Source organism: Mustela erminea, chromosome 7, assembly GCF_009829155.1.
Source record: "Mustela erminea isolate mMusErm1 chromosome 7, mMusErm1.Pri, whole genome shotgun sequence".
In the NCBI taxonomy this organism is placed as follows: Eukaryota; Metazoa; Chordata; class Mammalia; order Carnivora; family Mustelidae; genus Mustela; species Mustela erminea.
The window spans coordinates 126,885,488-126,910,456 of NC_045620.1; the positions used below are offsets into that span (position 1 = coordinate 126,885,488).

General features: G+C 38.0%; 2 protein-coding genes across 5 annotated transcripts in view; both read left to right on the plus strand.

Annotated features, from left to right (window-relative positions):
• The window catches only part of WDR35 (WD repeat domain 35), a 64,778-nt gene extending 55,312 nt beyond the window's left edge, over positions 1–9,466 (plus strand). For 3 of the 4 annotated variants that reach the window (XM_032353230.1, XM_032353228.1, XM_032353229.1), the window contains 7 exons: positions 410–542; positions 2,873–2,983; positions 3,865–4,029; positions 4,889–5,029; positions 5,897–6,053; positions 7,904–8,144; positions 8,447–9,466. In XM_032353230.1, the coding sequence (XP_032209121.1) occupies positions 410–542; positions 2,873–2,983; positions 3,865–4,029; positions 4,889–5,029; positions 5,897–6,053; positions 7,904–8,144; positions 8,447–8,597 (1,099 nt within the window). In that variant the 3' untranslated portion in view covers positions 8,598–9,466. The remainder of the gene's footprint in view (positions 1–409; positions 543–2,872; positions 2,984–3,864; positions 4,030–4,888; positions 5,030–5,896; positions 6,054–7,903; positions 8,145–8,446) is intronic. The other variant, XM_032353231.1, reaches the window with a different exon arrangement.
• Positions 9,467–16,104: 6,638 nt separating this feature from the next.
• On the plus strand, positions 16,105–21,877 carry TTC32 (tetratricopeptide repeat domain 32). Its single transcript, XM_032353232.1, has 3 exons — positions 16,105–16,842; positions 20,569–20,735; positions 21,478–21,877. Exons 1-3 carry the CDS (start codon positions 16,691–16,693, stop codon positions 21,603–21,605), a joined length of 447 nt encoding a protein of 148 aa, XP_032209123.1. The 5' UTR covers positions 16,105–16,690; the 3' UTR covers positions 21,606–21,877.
• Positions 21,878–24,969: the final 3,092 nt, after the last annotated feature.

The following is a 24,969-nucleotide window of genomic DNA, read 5'->3' on the forward strand; positions in this document are numbered from 1 at the left end:
AGTGTGCATTTCAGAGACATTATATGATTTACTTCTGAAAAAGGTATAAAAAATATTTTATATTTGGTTGTTTTATTGTAGATTGTTTTCAGCTATCATTGACTTTGATTCTGAAGTTTTCATTTTAATCAATATGCTTATTTATTTACGTCAGTGTTTGGAACCTGTATATCAGATTACAGCAGTATTTCTTAAGAATATCCAAAGGATGTTGCAGCTAAAATATGCTTCACAGTCGTTAGACTTTTTTCCCCTGCACTTTATATGCTTCAAAGACATACAGTAACTGAAAGTGGTCACTAGAGTAATACTAGTAATTCTAATGAAGGAACATTTTTGGTGAAAATGCTTACTTACCAGGAGATTCACATTAATTTTAAAAGTTTTTGCTTTTTAAAATTTTCTGTAGGTTGAATGCTGTACAATATTACGTACAAGGCCGGAACCAGGAACGTCTAGCTGAATGTTATTATATGTTGGAAGATTATGAAGGATTGGAGAATCTTGCCAGTTCACTTCCAGAAAACCACAAGTTGCTTCCAGTAGGTATTACAAATTGTAGTTTTTAGAGTCGTTAGGTTATTTTATAAGGTTTTTATGTTATAGTCAGGAAACATCCCCTGCCACAAAGAAAATTTAAAATGAATCTATAATCTTATAGTTTCTTAGATGTGGAATGATATTTTTAATTGTTTGAATAATATGTCAGTATTATAGAATGCTTGAAAATGGAGGGAAAATTAGTCATATTCCCACAATTTAATATGTTCACAATATTCTCTAGTCTTACCAGTTTTATAAAATTGCTTTTAAAGTTAACTGAACAATGGAGGGCATGTATTACATGGAGCACTGGGTGTGGTGCATAGACAATTAATTCTGGAACACTGAAAAGAAATAAAATTTTTAAAAAAAGTAAAGTTAGCTGAACACATGAAATATTTCCAGCAAAAATGATTTCTTGTCAGATATTTGCTTCAAAATGATCTGATCTGTGTATGTATATATTTGAAATTTGCTATAACAAAAGTTAAAAAAGATAGCTTGACTTTTATTAGGTTATATTAACAATAAAGTATTTAATGTTAAAAGAAACAAAAGGCAGAGTTTTGTGGAACTTTGTTTCAAATGTTCTTTTTAAGCGTCTTAATTGCTGAATGATGTTAATGAGTTTATATTTTATTTGTTTTAGCTAAAATGTAAATTACTGAGTTGTAAAATACCTGTAGAGTTAGCCTCTCTCAGCTACAGGGTCTAGACATATGTCAGTTGTGAGTTCTACCTCAAAAATTTTGTCAATTAATAGATGAGTGAGTAGTAGAAATATGATAATTTGGTTTTCTCTATTGTGAATCAGAGCAGTTATCCCTGTAATAATGGCATTTTCAGGTACCTTTTTTCTCAGTCCTGTGCTTTCTTGAGTAGGAGAGAAACTGAAATTACTTAAAACCCTGGGTATTAGGACAGTGTATCCTACATAAATGTCATCAGTTAGGTGTGTCTGATGATGCAGAGAAGAATATTGCTATAGAATATCCAGAAAAGTATTCTTACTGAGTAAATACTAAGTAATTATAGCTATAGATAATAATTAAGTAATTAAAATGATTAAAAAATTTTAGTAGTGCAAATTTTAAAATCACGTTTTTGGAGGAGCTTTTTAATAATATGGTAAAATATGGTATAATTTTTTTTTTAGTATTGTAAACTTTTAATCAAGTTTTTGGAGGAGTTTTTAATAATATGGTAAAATGTACATACTATTTAAGTGGGGAATTCAGGGTGCAGAACTATATATAACACGGTCATGATGCTTAGAGCAGCTCACACATACATACAGTTTTATAGGACAAAGATGTTAGGAGATGACATCAGACTATTGAGATAGATTTCCTATGGGTAGTAAGATTATGAGTAACTTTACATTTTTGTACTTTCTTTTTTTTTTTTTTTTAACTGTGAGGATGTGTAACTTTATAACCAGAAAAATACAAATATTATTTTTAAAAAGATAATTGGATCCAAAATGTACTTTTATGATTTTCCCCATATAATTTTTTTTTTTTTTTAGATTTGATTTGTTTATTTGACAGAGATCACAAGTAGGCAGAGAGACAGGCAGAGAGAGAGGAGGAAACAGGCTCCCTGCTGAGCAGTTGTGGGGCTCAATCCCAGGACCTAGCGATCATGATGTCAGTTGAAGGCAGAGGCTTTAATTTAACCCACTGAGCCACCCAGGCGCCCCACCCCAAATACTTTAGAAATGAGAGTAGGGAGAGAAAAGCTCTGATTAAGTAGATATTCAGAAAGAAAAAGAAAATTGATTTTCTGAAAGTAGAGTGTAAGCCAGATGGGTATGGTCGGCTTTTGTTGTGGTCTCCCTCCTCACCACTGCCTTGCAAGGGAGCTCTGTTTTGGATCTAGCTTCCTGAACTAACGAATGGCCGGCTTGTCTGGGGTGTTTCTTTGGAGAGGTATGTGAAAGTGCTGTGAATGTGAGATTTCCCTGAAGCCTCTAACGACGACCATTGATTATACCATCGGTTGCTCTAAATGTGTTTTTCACACACTGGTATGGAGTTTGTTCCAGAACCTGACATTTCTGTAAAGTTGCTACTATACTGGGAGAAGGAAAGAGTGCGGTAAGTTCAGGACCTGGTTAAAATTCAAATCTGCGGCGTGAGCCAGCGAAACACTGGTTTTTTAGCATCCTTTCTGGTTTGTAGCCTCTGTCCCTGTGTATGTTTCAACGAAAAATGACTGTAACCACCAGTCAATTTAATACTCATATGTCCCTGTGGAGTTTTGTAAATGAAAATATAAGTGATTTCCTTGGTCTGTGAAATCTGAGAGTAATGTTCTGTCCCTACAGGAAATAGCACAGATGTTTGTGAGGGTTGGAATGTGTGAACAAGCAGTGACTGCATTTTTGAAGTGTAATCAGCCAAAGGCAGCGGTAGATACCTGTGTACATCTCAACCAAGTAAGGAACTGAAAACTGAAGTCCCTGTTCATCTTCTGAGGCTGTTGCCAGTGTGGGTTGAGGTGAATTTTGTGAAAGGAGTAGATACACTCTTACTTTGCTGAGGACCTAGAAAATGTTGGAGTTTGCACTTACCTCTTGAAGTGCTACCATTAAGGGTGACCTGCTCATAACTAACTCAATATGGGGACAAACCCTATGCTGCTAGTCTGGCAAGTTCTTGTCTGGAAGTAATTTCATAATCTGTATTTTATTAGGGTTTTGTTTCCAAAGAAGGACTAGTTGATGGTCATTGCAAGAGGAAGGAATTGGGTTACCTTATCAATATTTATTTTGGCAAATCTATTTTCCTGTCTCTTTTTAGAAAACATATATTTGGTATTTTTAAGAGCTGGAATTTAACTAGAAGTGCAGAATTGTGGAAATTGCTGAATATCAGTGTATTCTTTTAAGTATTGAAGTATTTTATAAAGCTCCATTTACTTTTTAAAAATAACTTTTAAATGTTAAATCTGATAGAAAATTTTCTTAACCGATTACCTGTCTTTTTTTACTGTAAGCAAATGTAGTTTTTCTTACTCCTTCTTGGTGCAAAACTGAATTATAATATTATGATTATAAACTTCGAAGTTTTCCTTTTTCGATGTATTTCCTATGTAAATCAAAATCTTATATCATTTAATCATTTTGACACACATTTAACTTATAGAATCTATAGTTGCTCTGATTTTAATTAAACTTATTTAAAAAAATAGCAGTTTTAAAAAATTTTTGATGTAGTATTTTTAATTACTGCAAACTTAAAGCTTTATTATATGAACTTGATGACATCTGTGACTATAAATGTTTGGGTAACTGAATGGTATATTTTTCCCCTCTAGTGGAACAAAGCTGTTGAATTAGCTAAAAATCATAGTATGAAAGAAATTGGATCCCTGTTAGCGAGGTATGCATCTCATTTATTGGAAAAGAATAAAACTCTTGATGCCATAGAACTCTATCGGAAAGCCAATTACTTTTATGATGCTGCTAAACTGATGTTTAAGGTAATATAATAATCTTGGTAAGTCTGTGATATGTTCTAGTTACCAATGTTTTCTTGTGTATTAAAGAAAACATTTTCCATTTTCTTTGAAAACAAATACTTGTGATAGCAAAATCCCTCTGGTTTTATTACTGCTATATCTATGTGTTATCTTAGTGTTGTTGCCTTTTACTAAAAAGTCTGTTTATTAGTGTTAGCACCTTATTGGTACCTAAACAATTGAATATTAATCCTGAAGTTAACAAAGAGTTACAGAATTTTCAAGGACCATAAAGTATAAATTCCCTTAACTAGGAATTAAATCCTGTTGATAATAGAATTTTGAGTCCTTTTAAATGTACACATTTTAAAGACATTACATTTTTTCATAATATGCATTTGGAGGGAAGATGACTATTACATGGTAATGTATGCAAAATTTACATTGTGTTCTATTTTTTCCCCTTTGAGTTAATGAAAAAGGGAAGGGAAAACTAAAGTTTTCTAAATAAATCTTCATTTCAGAAGGCTGTACCATGTTAAAGTCCTGTTATTTCAGTATACTTGGAACATCACTTATAAAATCTCATGGAAAATGCTTACCCCTTCCATGAAAACTTTCTTCATTGTGACTTAAGAGCATTTGTAATTTTCTGAGATTGTTATGAGTTGTAACTCCATGGCCAAATGCTAAGGAAAAAATGGAGTCCTTAATAAGCTAAAGAGAAGAATGTGGGTTTTAAAATATTTATCATAAATGGGTGGTACTTATGTTCCATCCCACTGGTTTTCTCTTTTTATTAAAGATCAAATTTCAGAAATGATTATACAAATATACGTTAATGAAGGAATGTCTTCCCATATTCTTTAAATGTTTAAAGATTGCAGATGAAGAGGCAAAGAAAAGAACCAAACCATTACGTGTCAAGAAGTTGTATGTCCTATCAGCTTTACTCATAGAACAATACCATGAACAAATGAAAAATGCCCAAAGAGGAAAAGTTAAAGGGAAGGGCTCAGAGGTAAGGTAGAATGCACAGAACATGAAATCACCTCATGTGTTTAAGGGAAAAAAACAACAACAATCAATCAAACTTCTCTTTATGGACAGGCCATTTAATTTGCTTGTCTTCATTTATTTTCTTAAATGGGAGGAGAAAAAGGAATGACTGACTTGGAATTAATACTCAAATTTAGAAATTTCCACTTAGGAGTACTGAAAATGTTTTCTGCAAGACTAATCTGTAGCCTTTGCTTTCTAACCAGTGAGTTTTAGAAACTTTCCTAGAATATGTGTATTATTTTAGGTATAATGAATCTCTTATTAAATTAAAGTTTATACTCCATTCCATTTTCAAATTTGACCACATCATGGGTCATGGTGTATTGTGTGTTGGATCACCACGAGGTACACTTTAACTATCTTACAGTTTTATTTGTCAGCTACACCTGAGTAAAGCTGAAAGAAATTTTTTTAAAAATATATGTTTTTAAGATCTTATGTATTTATTTGTCAGAGAGAGAGAGAGCGCGAGCACAGGCAGGCAGAGTGGCAGCAGAGGGAGAAGGCAGAGAGAGGAGCCAGCTCCCCGCCGAGCAAGGAGCCCAATGTGGGACTTGATCCCAGGACGCTGGGATCATGACCTGAGCTGAAGGCAGCCGCTTAACCAACTGAGCCATCCAGGCGTCCCAAGCTGAAAGAAATTTTTGATGATACTGGCTTAAAAAAGATGAATTCTAATGGGGAAGTTAAATCTGTAATGATAGTTTTGTAGTGATAAAATCTGCTTACTTGGGTATTTTAATATATAACCATTTCAGAAGCTGTCTTTATTGGAATGACAGTCATGGTTGTGCTGACAGAAAACGTGGGTCTGCTTGACTCATAGGCCACTTCTGCTTTGGCTGGTTTGCTGGAAGAGGAAGTTCTGTCTACAACTAGTCGTTTCACAGATAATGCTTGGAGAGGGGCCGAGGCTTACCACTTCTATATACTTGCCCAGAGGCAGCTCTACGAGGGATATGTTGACACTGCACTGAAGACAGGTGGGCATATGACCGAAGGTATAGAATATGTGTAAAAATGATCACTTGAATATGAAGGACCAGCTCCTTCAGTTTGCCCATATGTTAATTTCAATAACACTTTTATCTATGGGTTTATTTTCGTGTTTGAAATTCGCTATCTGTAATTTGTTTTGTGCTTTCCCCTTTTTGAAGCACTTTTAATTTTTTTTAATACATAAAAAGTAATAATTATGGTTCACATTAAAATCAAGAGTTTGAGATAAGCAAAAAAACTGTCTGTAGCATTCACTATTCTATTCATTTAAAGTTAAACACTTAATAGCTCAGTCCATATGCTTTTGAACATATATCTAGTTTTTGTTTGTTTTGCTTTTTAAATAATATTAGGAGTATAACAAGCCATACTTTTATGTCCTTTTTGAAAAACATTGATATATTCTAAGATATTTCCATATTAATAGCTTTCCATAGCATTTGCTTTTTTTTTTATTAAAATGACACTGATGTAAAAAAAAATGACATGTAACAATTTAAGTCAAGACAGAAAAAAATACAAAGAAAAAGGTAAAATAATCTAATAACTTGTAAAATAATCTTCTAACTTTGACATAATGATTGCTAACATTTAGATGAACTTCCTTTTAGACATTTCCTCATGGCTACAAAATTGTAGATAGTTTTCCTTAAAATAATATCATTCATCTTTGCAGTCATGTTTCCATGTTGACAAACAGAGATCTGTGTTATCATTTGTATTAGCAAGGGGACTGTAAAGCTTTTTTAAATTGGTTATTATACACAGGAACCATTTTTGTTTTTCTATATTTATAACTGACCTTCACTTAATTTTAACTAATTGCTATGTGGTATAACTTATGCAGTTATGTTTAAAATGGTTGTATTTTATATAACTTATGCACAATTTGTTGCAGTCATGTTTCCATGTTGACAAACAGAGATCTGTGTTATCATTTGTATTAGCAAGGGGACTGTAAAGCTTTTTTAAATTGGTTATTATACACAGGAACCATTTTTGTTTTTCTATATTTATAACTGACCTTCACTTAATTTTAACTAATTGCTATGTGGTATAACTTATGCAGTTATGTTTAAAATGGTTGTATTTTATATAACTTATGCACAATTTCTAGACTTAGAACTTTAGCTTGAGAGTTTTCACCTACTGGATGAAGAAATCCATATACATTCTATTAATTCTGTAATATATTTTAAAGAAAGATTGTATCTCTAGCATAGAAAAGGTGAAAATGAGATATGGCAGCTGTCAAAATAAATTTTCTGAACTGACAACTTAATAGGCTCATTGTCACTTCTTTTTTTCTCAATGTTCTGTTGTTTTGGTAAGATAAGCAAAAAAAAAAAAAATCTGTTCAAAGACATGCAAAGAAAAAACATGATTTCATGGTGCTTTGCTTTTTTACCAAAAGGAAACATGATATTATCTTGAAAATTATGACTAACAGTATAATATTAATTTACTTTTTCTGGAAGGCCACAGAAATTTCTAATATATTTATATGAAAAAAAGATATGTTTTGACAACAATTTTTATTTTTTTGTCTGCGTGTGTACTTCTAACCAGTACAGCATGTGAGTCATTTGATGGTGTTGAGTTCTGTGGCACCTGAGTTGTTGGCTAGCGTTACAGAACTATGAGATCACATAACTTACTTCCTTCTACCAGTCCTTGCTAGTCCTTTGAACGCCCGCCATTGTTTTTTTGTTGTTTTTTTTTCATAAAAGTTCATGTAGGTTAAACTAACACAGCTTAACATAGATTCTTTTTCTATGCATGATTATGATATTATGATTACTTTCCAAAATCTAAATTGTCCTCTTTTATCTAGCCCTTCACCTGAGAGACTATGAAGACATCATCCCTGCCGTTGAGATCTACTCTCTGTTGGCGCTCTGTGCTTGTGCCAGTAGAGCTTTTGGTACTTGTTCAAAAGCTTTTATTAAACTGGAGTCTTTAGAGACCCTCAGTTCAGAGCAAAAACAGCAATATGAAGATCTTGCTTTAGAAATCTTCACGAAGCATACTCCAAAAGATAATAGAAAATCTGAATTGGACAGCCTTCTTGAAGGGTAGGCTGATTGTAATTAATGTATATCATTCATCCAATTAGAAGCTGGCATTTCTGTAAGTTTAATAGTGTGATATAATACTATAAGCACTGAGTTTTGAAGTAATTTTCTTAAGATTATACCCTATGTTATTTAGTCTTCTAAGTATATTAATGCTTTATTTTCTCATCGTAAGAAAAGTTTTTAATTGAAACTTGCCTGGAGATGTTTTTTTCATTCCTAAATTTTTTAAGTGTAATAAGTAGTTTAAGTAATTAGAAGTTTTAAAGTATAATTCATAATTTTTCTCCTTGTTTTTACAGAGGGGAAGGGAAACTGCCAACCTGTGTTGCCACGGGAAGCCCAATCACTGAGTACCAATTCTGGATGTGCAGCGTGTGCAAGCACTGTGTGCTGGCACAGGAAATAAGTAACTACAACTTCTGTCCCTTATGCCATAGTTCAGTGGGATAAAGAAATGACAGATTCCTATGTCTGTAAAATACATGTAGCATATATCCATAGCTGTGACTGTATATGTAATGATGGGTTTTCATACATTTTATATGAAAACCAGCATCATTATTTCATAGTTGTGTTGTTACACAAAATCATATGTATACATAATACATACACATATATATCATACAGATATTATATATACATAACATAATTTTGTGTAAATATACTGCTATGAAATAATGATGCTGATTTTTATATAAAACATATGGAAATCAGTCTTATTTCCTATCTATCTGTTATGATTACATGATAACTATGAAAATATTCCAAATAAGAAGTTTTTCTCACCGTTTCAGGCTTACTGACTCATCAGAAACCTTGGTGGGCTTGGGTGATGAGAGAGCGGGAGTGGGGCGAAGTTGAGTTTACGGAATTGACATAATCTGTATTAGAAGGTTAAACAATTGTAATATTAAAATGATCTCTATTGTTAGCTGTGTTTCATTAAGTAAGTATCAAATGTCTTCTATATTTTATTTTCAGAAGTGAGAAGGCACTTTAAGCTATTTTTTTATGATTTCGATTGTTTCTAATAGCCTTATTTTATGTATAGCCTTTCCTTTTTTATCTACCCTTTTGGCCTCATCTGAGAGATGGCATTTAACGTGACTCTGTATTGTGCAGAAAACGTGGCTCTTTTTATAATGATAAAATTTATACAACAACATCCATTTTGTAGTTACAGTTTTAGTTGAAATATTGTCTCTAAGCAGGGCCCTTCCTTTAAACAACTCTAAGGTGCAGGGAATGATTCTTTCTGGGTCATGTGTCTGTTATGACTTATCATCATTAATTAAAAAAGAAAAAATGGTAACCAGCAATGGGTAATTTCTTAACCTGTTTATGTAACTAACAGCGTTCTCTATTTATTTCTCATGAACTTCATCCTTTCATTTTTGCGGCTGCAGGCTAAGCTCGAGCACTGTGTCATCACCATTATTTGCTCAAGTTTGGCTGATGCTTAGTAGAGGTAATGAGTAAAAATATGCCGCATTGCTATTGCAGCTGTGATACGTAGGTTAGTCACCTCTCTCAAAGTGCTATGTGTTGGGTGCTTTAAAGACAAATTAAGCCCATTGCAGATTGAGAATAGTGAGCTCAGAGAAGAGGTTTGGAGCCTAGATGAGCTTTTGGCAGTGAGCTCATATGCCTAAATAAAACGAGAGGACCAGAAGTCTTAGAAGTCTCTGTCTGTGTTCGAGGGCCTTGTGGGAAGTTACCATAATGCAATGTTAGCCTCCAAATATACTACGAAGCAAGCCATTCTAGAAGTCATGGAGCAGAAGAGGGTACAGACCAATGAAGATGCTTTAAATAACATGGTTTATTGAATCAATTTGAAATGCACGGTGATGGACACGGAGAAAGTGACTCGGCAGATTAACACTGGTGTTAGGGTAAGGTGTCAGTGGGGTAGAAAGATTATATTACCTGAATCCCGAGTTATGTTCTGTTCTTGTGTCCCGACTCCCATTCTGCCCAGTCAGCTCCCCGCCACTCCCCTGCCCTGCCCAATAGTATGGTTATAAAGAGGAGTGCAGCTGAGGTTTGATCCACGTGACCCAGTCATATGGAATGTGCCTGAAGCTAGTGATGGACACTTGCTCTATAGAAGAGGCCATGGGGCAAGTATACCAGGTCACAGCCGCAGGTTGCCAGTCTGCTGAGCGGTCATGGATTTGATTGGATTGTATTTCTTGGGCAGAGGACTGGCCAGAGTAAGTGTCACCAATGGCTAATTATATCAAGATCTCATACATATCGAACACTTTATAGGTCTTTTGCATATTAGTGCGTCATGAATAGTATGTTGGTTGCCTTTATATTTTTAGTGCCTCTTTAATATGAGGTATGGTCATACATTCATAGTCTACTTACTTTGTCTAACATACCCCATAAATTACCTACTTACTAAGTTTAACACAGTTTCATCTAACTGATTTGTTTTCTTCTATGACTAGTACAGGATATTCTTCCAGATTAGAAAATCACATACTAGGGGCGCCTGGGTGGCTCAGTGGGTTAAAGCCTCTGCCTTCGGCTCAGGTCATGATCGCGGGGTCCTGGGATCGAGCCGGGGTCCTGGGATCGAGCCCCGCATCGGGCTCTCTGCTCAGCAGGGAGCCTGCTTCCTCCTCTCTCTCTGCCTGCCTCTCTGCCTGCCTCTCTGCCTACTTGTGATCTCTGTCTGTTGAATAAAAAAATTTTAAAAAATCTTAAAAAAAAAAAAAGAAAATCACATACTAACAAAAGGATCAATCCTAGGGAATATATCTCCTGTTGAATATAATTACATCTTTTTTTTTTAAGATGCATTTATTTGTTTGAGACAGGGAGGGAGCATGAGTGGGAGGGACAGAGGGAGACGGAGAGAGAGTCTTTCTTTTTTTAATTATTTTTATTAACATATAATGTAGTATTTGCCCCAGGGATACAGGTCTGTGAATCATCAGGCTTATATATTTCACAGCACTCACCATAGCCCATACCCTCCCCAATGTCCATAACCCAGCCACCCTCTCCTATTCCCCCACCCCCAGCAATGCTCAGTTTGTTTAGTGAGATTAAGAGTCTCTTATGGTCGGGGCGCCTGGGTGGCTCAGTGGGTTAAGCCGCTGCCTTCGGCTCAGGTCATGATCTCAGGGTCCTGGGATCGAGCCCCGCATCGGGCTCTCTGCTCAGCAGGGAGCCTGCTTCCCTCTCTCTCTCTCTGCCTACCTCTCCATCTACTTGTGATTTCTCTCTGTCAAATAAATAAATAAAATCTTTAAAAAAAAAAAAAAGAGTCTCTTATGGTCTGTTTCCCTCCCAATCCCATCTTGTTTCATTTTTCCCTTCCCTACCCATCCCCCCCAACTCCCCGACCCTGCCTCTCAAATTCCTCATATCAGAGAGATCATGTGATAATTGTCTTTCTCTGGTTGACTTATTTCCCTCAGCATAATACCCTCTAGTTCCATCCATGTCGTTGCAAATTGCAAGATTTCATTTCTTTCTTTTTTTAAAAGATTTTATTTATTTATTTGACAGAGATCACAAGTAGGCAGAGAGGCAGGCAGAGAGAGAGGAGGAAGCAGGCTCCCTGCTGAGCAGAGAGCCCGATGCGGGGCTCGATCCCAGGACCCCGGGATCATGACCTGAGCCAAAGGCAGAGGTTTTAACCCACTGAGCCACCCAGGTGCCCCAAGATTTCATTTCTTTTGATGGCTGCATAGTATTCCCCTGTGTGTGTGTGTGTGTGTGTGTGTGTGTGTGTGTGTGTGTGTATCACATCTTCTTTATCCCTTCATCTTTTGATGGACATCTAGGTTCTTTCCATAGTTTGGCTATTGTGGACATTGCTGCTATAAACATTCGGGTGCATGTGCCCCTTTGGATCACTATGTTAGTATCTTTAGGGTAAATACCCAGTAGTGCCATTGCTGGGTCATAGGGTAGTTCTATTTTCAACTTTTTGAGGAATCTCCATGTTGTTTTCCAGAGTGGCTACACCAGCTTGCATTCCCACCAACAGTGGAGGAGGGTTCCCCTTTCTCTGCATCCTTGCCAGCATCTGTCCTTTCCTGACTTGTTAATTTTAGCCATTCTGACTGGTGTGAGGTGGTATCTCATTGTGGTTTTGATTTGTATTTCCCTGAAGCTGAGTGATGTGGAGCACTTTTTCATGTGTCTGTTGGCCATCTGGATGTCTTCTTTGTAGAAATGTCTGTTCATATCTTCTGCCCATTTCTTGATTGGGTTCTTTGTTCTTTGGGTGTTGAGTTTGTTAAGTTCTTTATAGATTTTGGATACTAGCCCTTTATCTGATATGTCATTTGCGAATATCTGGGAGAGAGTCTTAAGCAGACTCCACACTGAGTACAAAGCCCTTCGTGGGACTTGATCTCATGACCCTGAGATCGTGATCTGAGTGGAAACTGAGTTCTATGCTCAATGGACTGTGCCCCTTACTTACATCTTTCTTTAAGACTTTCTCTTTTCAGGATAAAACGATTCTCTGCTTCACCAGTGGAAGAGAAAATCTTAAGGATGTAGGGTGAACTGCATGTTCAGAGTTCTGATTCTTAGTCCATGGTCTAATTCCTGATAAATCTTTCTCTTTTTCCTTTCCCATCCCAGGAATCAGCTGAGCACTTGGTTAGATTGTCTTTCCTCTAGACCTTACTGTACTTGTTGATTACATTCCCAGTTGGTCCAATTCCAAAATCAGCTGTTAGCTCCTCAGGCCTTTCCTAACATATTTTTGGGAACTCTCTTTTGGAGACTTCTCATTTGCCATGAATTCCATGTTGCTTAAACCCTAGAATTTTTCTTCCAACAAATTATTTCAGATAGATTCTGAGTTGCTGTCACTACCTCTTGTTCAGTTTAATTCAGAAACCACAGTCCCTGAAAACTGTTAAACTTTGTATACCTAATTATCATATATGTAGATGTATGTGTACAGACATATCTTTTATATTATTGTGACAGCTTATGCCTGTTTGGTATTTATACCTCTGGAAGTTTTAGTGATCTGCCGTAATGTCTTGGGGACTTTTGTCTTGCTTAAAAATAGTACTAGGGAAAGACCTCTAGTATGAGTTGACCTAATTCAGTTTGTTCAGCATGAAGGAAATTTCAGGATAACCCACCAACAAACTCTGTCCTGATGAAAGGAGCAAACAGAAGTAAAATTGTCTGTATGTAACAAATAGTTGGGGAGAAGTTGGGCAAAATGAAGCATATATTGAAGACATACAATGAAGCAGTTATATTGTTTCTCTTCCTGTAAGAAGCATGTCTGACTCCATTTAAGTAATGCCGAGTTGTTCTTTATCACAAAACTTGGCCTGAATTATGTGAAGTTTCAAAACAGAATTATATTACATTTCAGAGTTTCAAAATACTTTGATAGGTCAAAGTATTGAGATGATGGGTCTGATAAAGTTTGTAGTGATAAGCAATGTGTTTATCAAGCAACCGAATAACATTGTTGACCTATCATGCACAAATGCTGATTTTATTATTTTTTTTTCTAAAATACATTTTGAAATGATCTTTTTGTATTCTAAAAGCTGAGATTTTAGGTTTTGTGTGGCATTCAGTAAAAAAAAAAAAGTATTGAAGGAAAAATGACTTGTATTTATTCTGTTTCCTTTATCTATAACTTAAGGATAACATGGTATTTGTTTTGTTTTGATTTAAATGTTCTGGTGGGGGTTGGTTAGGAAAGTGTTGGGCTTCAGAGTGGACGGGGGGAAAGAGACAAGGAGGTCCAGTAGATGTATAATGTCATATTTTGCTACCAAACAGAAAAAACAACTTAGAAAGGTAATCGGTAAATGTCAGATAACTGGAGATTGCAGTGAATTACTCTAGAAGTCATACAGAGTTCTCATTTAGAAATGGGGAGAAATTATTTTAGCAGACTTGTAAGAGAACATGGGAAGTACTTATCTGATAATGTTGTAGCTCCAAAATATTGCTACTGAGCTTCTAAAATGAAAATGACAATATTATGTTGCCCCCTACTGTCTATTCTTATGATTATTCTCAAGTTATTTTTAAAGAAATTATTTTTTTGAAAATAAACATTTTTAAAGAAAACATATATCCAACTACAAAAATACATAAAGAGCTTTCATGAGTGATGAGAAGTGAAAATGGCCTTAATAACCTCGTTAAAATTAAAGGCATTAATTTATGTTTTAGTTGAATTTAGGAGAAGGAAAAAACAGGTCAAATTAAATTGCTGTACTGCAAGTTTTCTTCCTGACATTAAAAGACTTGGAGTTGGGGCGCCTGGGTGGCTCAGTGGATTAAAGCCTCTGCCTTCGGCTCAGGTCATGATCCCAGGGTTCTAGGATCGAGCCCCGCATCAGGCTCTCTGCTCAGCGGGGAGCCTGCTTCCTCCTCTCTCTCTGCCTGCTTCTCTGCCTACTTGTGATCTCTGTCAAATAAATAAATAAAATTTAAAAAAAAAGACTTGGAGTTAATTTTTTATTTACTCATTTCTTATTTGGCATAGCTTAAATTTCTAGTTGGTAAAATCTAGAGAAAAATGGGATACCACTCACACATCCTGTCATAGCTAAAATTAAAATTACTAAGTAGTGAAAAGGATATGGAACAACTGAAACCCTTATACACTGCTGGTGCAAATGCAAAATAGTATACCCATTATGAAAAAAGTTGAGTTTTAGTTCTCTATATATTCTGGGGGAAAAAATGTATGTATATGTGTGTATTTGTGTATTTTTTCCCCACTGCCTTAGTCAACAAGAGAGAAGCTTTTCTGAGGCCATGGGGCTCAGGCAAATGGTGGCCCTATAGGGGAAGGAGGAGCCCAAGAAGGGACTTTATTTGACTTTGTTCTCAGGGCGTGGGTGGTTGGTGTCCCCGCACTTTTTGTAGCAGCTGACAGAATGAGGTTGCAGGCAAACGTAGCACTTCCAGCAGACTTTGTTGCAGCTGTAATTTCTGGGTGAGCTGGCAAAGGGGAGGCTTGTTGATGCCACTTCCCAGGCAAAGCACAACCTGCTGGTGGAGTCTGTGAAGATGGATGAGAGGGAGGGACAGCAGCGGAGCCTGGCCCCAGCACCGAAATCCTACGGTAGGCTCTCCAGTGTCCTCTAGACCAGAGCTTCTCAAGTGTGACAGACACTGTGTCGGAATCCTTTGTGTGTCTTAGCAATAGGTGGACACACCAGCCCAGCATCTTTAACATTTCCCATATCAGACTCATGATTTTTGATGTTTTCTCCCATTCTCTGGGTTGTCTCTGTTTTTAGTCTTAATGGCACAAAAGTTTTAAATTTTCATGAAGTCCAATTTGTTTATGTTTTCTGTGTTTGGGGTCATATCCAAGGAGTTGCCAAATTCAGTGTTACAAAGCTGTTGCCTTATATTTTCTTCTAAGAATTTTGTATTTCAGCTCTTACATTTAGGTTTTTGATCTATTTGGAGTTAAGTTTTTGATATGGTATTTCCATCCAACTTCATTCTTTTTCATGGGGTTATCTAGTTTTTCCAGCAACACTTAATTGAAAAGATGTCTTTATGCCAATACCAGTGTTTTGATTGCTGTGGCTTTGTGGTTAAGTTTCAAAATGAAATGGATTCCCTTCAACTTAATAGTCCCTTTAACTTGAACATGGGATGTCTTTCCATTTATTTATGTGTAATTTTTTTTCAGCACTGTTTTGTAGTTTACATTGTACTAGTCTTTCACTTTCTTGGTTAATTCCTAAATATTTTATTCCTTTTTGATGCTATTTTAAGTAGAATTGTTTTGGTAATCTCCTTCTCTGGATTGTTTTTTACATAATTATTACTTTAAAATACTGCACTTAATAAATCACTATCTGGGTTTCCCTCTGGCAGTAACAGCCAGGGAATGTAAAGTAACATAACAGACCGTCAGCACAAAATACTATTTAATGGATCCCTTACACTGTTCCGGAGGACTGAGAAGTGTGCAGTCTAGGCTGTGGGAGCTAATAAATGGTCATCTGAATTCGGACAGCTAAGCTGAGGGATTTCTACAGTGTCTCAGAGTCACCGCAGCCACCCTCTCCCAGAGGTCTTGCCAAGAGCGGACGCTGGAACCCCGAGGGGCGTTAGAATCTGCGGGCCCCTGAGCCATTCGTAAGAAGCCAAGCTTGCTCCGCTTCTGGCATCGTAAGGCTCCCTCCCCCAACAACTCGCTGTGACACAGGGCAAGCTCTTCGCAACATCAGTCGACCCACACGGAAACCAGTTTGGGCCCATCAGTCCACTGCTCTCTGGAAAAGGAAGCAGGCGGGACCGGCCGCAATAACGGCGCCGCATTTCAAAAGGGTCGGTCCAGGCTCTCCCCGGCCGCCCGCGTTCCCCGCCGGCGCCGTGAGCTTGATCTCGCGAGATGACGGGTCCTCCGAAGGTACAAACTGCCCCCTTCGCTAAGCGCCGAGGTTTTGCGGTCAAATTAAATTCCGGGAGTGCGGAAGTGGCTCTGTGGTGCCGCCTCTAAACGCCCAGAAGTCAACCCCCTTTCTACACGGAACGCTAGGCCTCCGGCCGCTATGGATAGGCAGCCAGGGCAACAAAGCCACGCGACGCTGGCACTCGCCCAAGCTCACTTCGAGAAAGGCGACTATGCCGAGGCCGAGGCGCTGTACTCCGCTTTCATTCGCCAGTGCGCCTGTGCAGGCTCCGTGGGAGCGGCGCCCGGCAGGTAACTATCGCGAGAAGTGGGGTCGCGGTGCCTCCGGGACGTGGGTGGCTGGGGATGGCAGGTCCACGGTTCCGCCGCCTGAGCTCCCCCGGACCGGAGATGCGCGGGGCGGAGCGTTTGTCTTTCCAGAGGGCGGCGGGGGGCGCGTGCTGCCCCCCACCCCGGGGGTTCTCCTACGTTACTCACTCTGACCCACGACTTAGAGCGGATAGGGCTTTTCCACCTGACATTTAAACGGGCGGGTGTCTGAGACCTGGAGACGGCGAGCTGACTCGCTAGGACCCGGGACCGCTACTCCGGCCGCCACATCACCGCAAGGGTGTTTCGTTTTTCACGTGTGTGTGTGTGTGTGTGTGTAGTGGGGGAGGATATCACTCGACCTAAATATTACCGTTTCATCCCACAGTCATCCATGGATATTTCAAAAAATGCATTTCTAAATATTAAGGATTCTTGCGGGAACAACCACAGTATCGTTATTATTACATGATTCCTTACTATGAAATATGCAGTCAGTGTGGGTTCCTGATTGATTAATAACGTTTTTGTCTGGCTGATGTGTTTTTTAGCAGTTGGTTCCAGTCAGGATGCACACCAAGTCTGTAAGGCTCCCCTTCCTCCCCCCCACCCCGAACTTTGTCGAGGAAGCCAGTCCTGTGTTTTGAGAGTTCCCCGTATTTTGGATTTGCTGAAGTCATCCCCCTGATGTCATTTAATACAGTCCCCTGTCTCCTACACTGCTTGTAAGTTGGTAGTGAACTCCTGAGGTTTGATCCGGTTCAGATCCAGTATTATGGCGATCATATGTTAGGTGGTGCCGTGTACCTCGATGAGAAAGCTGATAATGTCTTTTTGTGATATTAGCGACGTCACCTGCTAATACCTGCTTGTCCAGAGAGCCTTAGGTTTATGCCTGGATGTGTAGCATTTGATGGTCCTCCAAGTTTTGCCTTTGTTTTTGTTGATGAAGTGATGTGGACCAGAATGAGAAAACAGAGGAGTAGAATGAACAGCTTTTTGACGGTTTTGAATTGCCTGCACCATGACTCTTCTCTCCCTTCAAGGATTTGGTTTTTCTTGACAGCATGCCAGCTTGTCTTTTGTATGAGACTTATGATTTTTTTTTTCAAAGATTTTTTAAAAAATTATTTGACAGAGAGAGACAGTGAGAGAGCAACACAAACAGGGGAACTGGGAGAGGGAGAAGCAGGCTCCCGGCTGAGCAGGGAGTCTGATGGGGGACTCAATCCCAGGACCCTGGGATGATGACTTGAGCTGAAGGCGGACATTTAATGACTGAGCCACCCAGAGGCCAAGGCACAATTTGCTAAACTCATGGAATTAAACCAGAAAAATAAAATTCCTTTCATGTTTTGATAATACACCAAGGTAACAGCTAGTAGAAATTTCTGAACAGGCAGTAAGACAGTAGCACCATCCCCTGAGCCTCCTCCACCCCAAGAAAAGATTAGTAAACATAAAAATGTAGTTTTCCATCATTTCAAGCTCAAAGAGTAACTTAGCTAATAGGTTTCTAATATGTTTCAAAAAGTATTCATCAGCAATAGGTATACTGACACCATCTAGTCTCCTTTGTACATTTAGCCTAAGAGCACCAGTGTGTGTTTATAGTAGATGTAATATCTGCTTCTTACCAATGCAGGAAAGAAAGCCTCCATGGTTTACTAGAAGCTCACTCAGCATGCCTGAATGAGCCTTCTAATTTCCTTATAGTTCTGAAATTCTTCTAGGAACTCATGAATTTAAAATGAATTGTCATTTCAGACTTTTTTCCTTAAATAAGTCTTTTAGCTTAAATTTATTTTTTAAAATAATGGGTCACTGAACCATTTTGAAGAAGCATTTGCAATTTTTGCATGCCTGAATGGTTTACATTTTCTTTTTATATCCCAAAGTGCAGCCTTAGTCATAAACCTAACTTCCCATTTTTTTTTCATAAAGCTTGCAAATGTAAAAAAAAATCCACATTTGTATTAGGAAGTTAAATTCTAGTATGATAAATACTATCATTACAAAAATCTTAATATTATCAAAAACAATTTGGCTTCAGTAATTAACCCACATCTTTAAAATATGAAGCAGTTTCCACATGAAAAATAGGCTTTTAGAATTTGTTGTAATGAGATCTAATTCTAAACCAAACTTTTTATCATCCTCTGAATATAAGAAACTCACAACAAAGTTTTGAAGCTTAAAAATTGACTGTCTGAAACCTTTCTGGAGTCCTGAGGCTGCATTTTTCTTAAAACCCTTTATGGGGCAGCAGTTCACCTAGTATCATAACAGAGAGAGTTGAAGGGAGTGTGTCCTCCTGTTTCTCCAGTTTCAAACCTGGTGCTAGTGGCATCTGGAAGTGGTCTTGCACCCTGTCTCTGTCATAGCTCCTGGAAGCAAGTTTTCTCATGCTGCAGTAGTTTTTTGTCCATCGCTAGTAAACTTAGACTTGAAGGAGACCCCTGTGCATACCTTTTACGGTAGCAGTGGTTGCTTTGCCTCTCGTATCTCAAGGATCTAGATATTAACAGAAGTCTCTTTTGCTGGCACTGACAGCAGTCACAATGTTTTCTGAGGACTGTACTTTGTACTAGGGGGCATAATGAAGAAATGACAGATGAGTGTAGCCTGCACCTGTTCTCTTTGATTCAATTGTGAGAAACACTTAGGAAAAAAAGGAAAACAGAATTGTCTCTGACCCGGAGTAGAGTCCATTGATGTTCTCTGCATGAATTGTCTGGCCGGGGAGGGGTGACCTGCTGTGCCGGTGGCTGGTCGAAGATCCCTTGCTGGAGACCCTGCCCACTCACAGCTCCTGGGGAAGCCTCTGGAGCTTTCAGAAGCAGAGTCCCTTCGGCACACAGGATCCCGAGAATGAGCCTGAGCCCCGATGTCCTCCTCACAGGAGACCAGTGTGGCCTTGCTGGGGCGATCGTAGCTAAGATGAGAGGGAAGGAAGCTCCATCCCCTCCTTGGGCAACAGCATGTTGAATCTTCACTTTTGGTCAGCTTGTATTTCTTTACTGGTGAAACATGATTTAAAATCTCATTTTTGGTGGGATCACTTAAAAATTTGAGAATAACATTGATGATTCATTTTGTGATACATCCTGGCTCAGGGCGAATCTGGTTTGTCTTCTTTGCCCTGCTGGCTGGCGTGTGCTTAGAAAATGAACAATTTCTGAATGTTGCATTCTGCAGAACAAGTTGACAGTGCACGGGGCTCTAAACACACTATAAAATGAATGTGTTTTTCGGACTGACAGGGTAGTGCTGCCACGCTATAAGGAAGGTAAAGGGATTAAACAAGAATTGATTCCTTTGCCTCTTTTTTTTTTTTTTTTAAGACTTTATTTATTTGACAGACAGAGATCACAAGTAGGCAGAGAGACAGACAGAGAGGGGGGAAGCAGGCTCCCCGTTGAGCAGAGAGCCCGATGCAGACATCGATGCAGGGCTCGATGTGGGGCTCTATCCCAGGACCCTGGGATCATGACCCGAGCTGAAGAAGAGGCTTTAACCCACTGAGCCACCCAGACGACCCTGATTCCTCTGCCTCATTTCTTTGCACTTTGTTTCTTCACTTGGTTTTTCTGGTGTAGATACCGCGTGTCACAGGCTACGAAGCTGGACAATACCCAAAAGAGAATGAAAGTGGAAATGAGAGGAATTTGGTAACACACGTTTTTAATGTGAACTCTTTGTTTCAAGCAAATGCAGCCCTGAGGATTTGGCTACTGCCTACAACAACAGGGGGCAAATCAAATACTTCAGGGTTGATTTTTATGAAGCCATGGAGGACTACACATCGGCCATACAAGTCCAACCCACTTTCGAAGTTCCGTATTACAACAGAGGGTTGATACTGTATAGGCTGGGTAAGAATGATCTTTTTTCCCTTTTGCCCTTGACTTTATGTTATGAATTCAGAGCCCTCAAATGCAAAACTAATGTAGTAGACATCAAGTCTTAATGTCACATAAAATTTGGGTGTAGTGCCTGGAACAGAGGAAGCATTTATTTTAGGCTTCTGGTAGGCTTTACAGTGGAGCATTGGGGTGAGGATTGGACCTGGAGACCCATGGGCCGTTACTTTGTGCCTGTCCATTCCCAACTGTGAAATGAGCTCAGCACGGATGATCACCTGTGAACTTTTCTGAGTTAAAATTTTTACGGGCACACAAGACAATATAAAATGAAGGGATTTTAGATCCTTAGATCCTTAGATTAAAGGACTAGATTAAAGGACTGTAGGTACTGTTTCTTTTTTAAAGTGTTAAAAGGAATGCCAATTTTCTGTTCCTTAGTGATAGGATTTTGTTGAGATTTTATGACATTTTATGCTATTTCTCTGTTAAATCTCAAGAAATAAACTCAGAGCTAATTTTAAGGGTTCATTTAAAGCTAATTTAAAATTTTAATTTTAATTATTCTGTAAGGGCATGCAAAATTACTTTGATATACACATCCATATATCATTATTAAGAAGAAAAAAAATCCTTTACTAGATATGGTTGAAAGCTCATAAATACAAAAGCACGTGTATGTGAACTTTGTTATGAATAATATATAGAAATACTCAGTTTTATTATTCTTTTTCATTTTTTTGTTCTGGTACAGGATACTTTGATGATGCTTTGGAAAATTTCAAGAAGGTATTGGACTTAAATCCTGGATTTCAAGATGCTGCTTTGAGCTTAAAACAGACTATTCTAGACAAAGAAGAAAAACAAAGAAGAAATCATTGAAAAAATTTTTGCAAGTTTTAACTTAATTAAAATATTGACTCATGACCCTTATAATACCTGGCATCTCATTCTTTATGATGTAAAGTAGGTGTTGAGTAATTACTATTTTTTTTTTTTTGGTGACAAGCTATTTTGATATATATTTAAGATGAAGAGATTCATGCCTTAGCACTGAAAGTTAAATAATATACTTAAAGTAGTTAATTTCAGCTTGAGCAACTGTTGAATAACTGCTTTTTGTAAAGTATAAATAAATAATATCAATGCATAGCTGTATATGATTATAGTAAAATATTAAAAAAAATGTGTGACATTTTCTTCATTAATGTTGTATTTTTTATTATTTTCATTCCCAACTTTTTATTTAAAAAATTTGACATCTGGGGGCGCCTGGGTGGCTCAGTGGGTTAAGCCTCTGCCTTCAGCTCAGGTCATGATCTCAGGGTCCTGGGATCGAGCCCTGCATCGGGCTTTCTGCTCTGCAGGGAGCCTGCTTCCTCCTCTCTCTGTCTGCCTCTCTGCCTACTTGTGATCTCTGTCTGTCAAATAAATAAATAAAATCTTTAAAAAAAAAAAATTTGACATCTGGACTGAGCCACCCAGGTGCCCCTTCTCTTGGCTTCTATTCGCTTTTCCTTACTCTTGACTGGGGTCGGATCTAAAATGAAAAGACCAAAAACCAAAAAAAAAAAACAAAAAACCAAAAACAAAAACCAAAACTCCGTAAAAGAATTTAGTTAGTTTCTCGAATTCAATGATTCTTCATCCTTTGTCAGAAAAAAAAAAAAAAAATCACTGAAGGTCAGATTCACTACTTGCTAATTAGAACCAAGATGCTTATTTTTCTCTTGTCTTATTACTGGAAATAACTGAAGGACAATATATTTTTATCTCTTGATCAAAACTTTAGGTGTTACACAGATTCTAAATTTCTGATTTACTAAATAACAGCTTAGAGAATTACTTTTACACCAACTGAAAACCTGGAGCTATTTATGCTTTTTTTTTCTTTTTTTTTTCTGAAATCCAGAACTGAATGAAGCCAACGGATTTACTTTCTGATAGCAAACTACAGTCGGCTGGTGGAACAGGAAACTCTTTCCCAGTCAGCTTTTAGTTATTACCGATTTTGCCTTCTCCTGGATCTTCTCTCTTTTTTCTGTCTTCCACTGACTTCTCTAACCTCCCCTCACTCACTACATAGTCTTGCCCCCCACTCCCATCATTTAGCTGGTCTGAAAGTCTTTTCAGTGGGTGTGGTGGAAGCCAGTCTACCTTCAGGGCAAATCAATTTGGCATTTGCATGGATCTTTGTAACCTCTCTGCCAAACCTAATTCCCCCTTAAAACTTTAACTCCGTTTCCTAAACCTCTTTCTTGCCTAACAAACTTAATTTGTCCCTAAAAATGTTTGTAAGTGAAAAACCATTATGTGAAAAAAAAATGGCCATTTTAAATTTAATTCTTTTAAAAAAAGATTGTATTTATTTAGTTGACAGAAAGACAGTGTGTGCATAAGCAGGGGTAGCGACAGGCAGAGGGAGAGGGAAAAGCAGGGAGAGGGAGAGGCAGAGCAGGGGGCCGATGCCGGGCTGAAACTAGTACCCTGGGATCATGACCTGAGTCGAAAGCAGGTGTTTAACTGACCGAGCCACCCAGGTGTCTCAAAATCCGTTAATTTTTTTTTTTTAAAGATTTTATTTATTTATTTGACAGAGAGAAATCACAAGTAGGCAGAGAGGCAGAGAGAGAGAGAGAGAGAGAGGAGGAAGCAGGCTCCCTGCTGAGCAGAGAGCCCGATGCAGGGCTCGATCCCAGGACCCTGAGATCATGACCTGAGCCGAAGGCAGCGGCTTAACCCACTGAGCCACCCAGGCCCAAAATCCGTTAATTTTAATGGAAAAAATTTATGAATTCCATTGTAGCCCAAGATACCCAAATACTTTTCACAGTTAGAAAAATATATTAATTGAGCAATTAAGACAAGTATAAGTAAGTACTAGCAATTTGAAATTACATAAGTACATTTACAATAATTTCATCAGGTACACCATTACAATGGCATGATGCTTACTACACTCATTTTTTTTCCTTTCTGTACAGTTTTTTAAAGGACTTAAGTGAGATATAATTTGCACAGCATACAGTTCACACTTAAAGTGTACAGTTCAATGTTTTTTAAGTGCATTCAGTTTCTCTACTGCTTTTAAAACCAAATTTTCAAGGTTTTTGGGTCTCTTGCAAACTGCACTTGCTGAAGTTATAACAGAAAAACACTTTTGGGGGACGCCTGGGTGGCTCAGTGGGTTAAGCCTCTGCCTTCGGCTCAGATCATGACCCCAGGGTCCTGGGATTGAACCCCACATCGGGCTCTCTGCTCAGCAGGGAGCCTGCTTCCTCCTCTCTGCCTGCTTCTCTGCCTACTTGTGATCTCTGTCTGTCAAATAAATAAATAAAATCTTGAAAAAAAAAAAAAAGAAAAACACTTTTGGGCAAATGAAGGGCTACACATTACAGAGTCCTTCACAGTACCAAAGAGCTTACAGACACAACAGATGCAGGGTCCCAAAGGATCCTCTCATCCCCCTAAGTAGCACAACACCAACCATGCTGGGGAAATGGGTATGCCTCGTCTGAGGCTAAGACACGGAAATTTCATTCTTCTTTTAGCACATTTTAATTGCTGTATTTGAGTGAACAGGTTGCTATTTACAAAAACTGTTGAATAACGTGGTATAACTTATCAAAATCCTAGTGAAAAGTGAACTGAACGATCACTACATGAACTAAGTGTGTTACTGTGATAGCTTCCAGGTAAATTCATGTTTTGGTATTTTCTGTATTTCTCGAAAATGTGGCAAATTATGGGAAAGTGATTCCAGTTTACATGGCATTTGGTCAGAGAGATTTGTTAAATTTCACATCTAACATTAGGGGACTTAAAAAAAAAACCACTGTTATGTTCTTTTCAAAAAAGGAAAGAAGAGAAATATATATTTTTTTGAGATGCAAAGCCATTGGTAAGATTTAAAAACATAGTTTATATCTCTTCAAATCACAAGGAGATAAAAGGACACATCCATCTAGTAAAAGACAAATGAGAAACACCCACAAGGGAAGCCCCAAAAGCAGAAATTATGAGCTGTGAGTGTACATTAACGCAGTGAGGGAAGAACTCAGCAGGACGCTCTCAGGCTCGTGTCTGTCAGTATCTCATCTCACATGCAATAATGCAGGGAAAGTCTTATTTTTCATAGAGGATGAAGCCGAGGCTAAGAAATGCAGTAACTTGCCCAAAGTCATGTTCCAAAATCCATGAAAACATTCGAAACTGTAGTTAGTTATCAGTTCATTTTTGTTGTTGG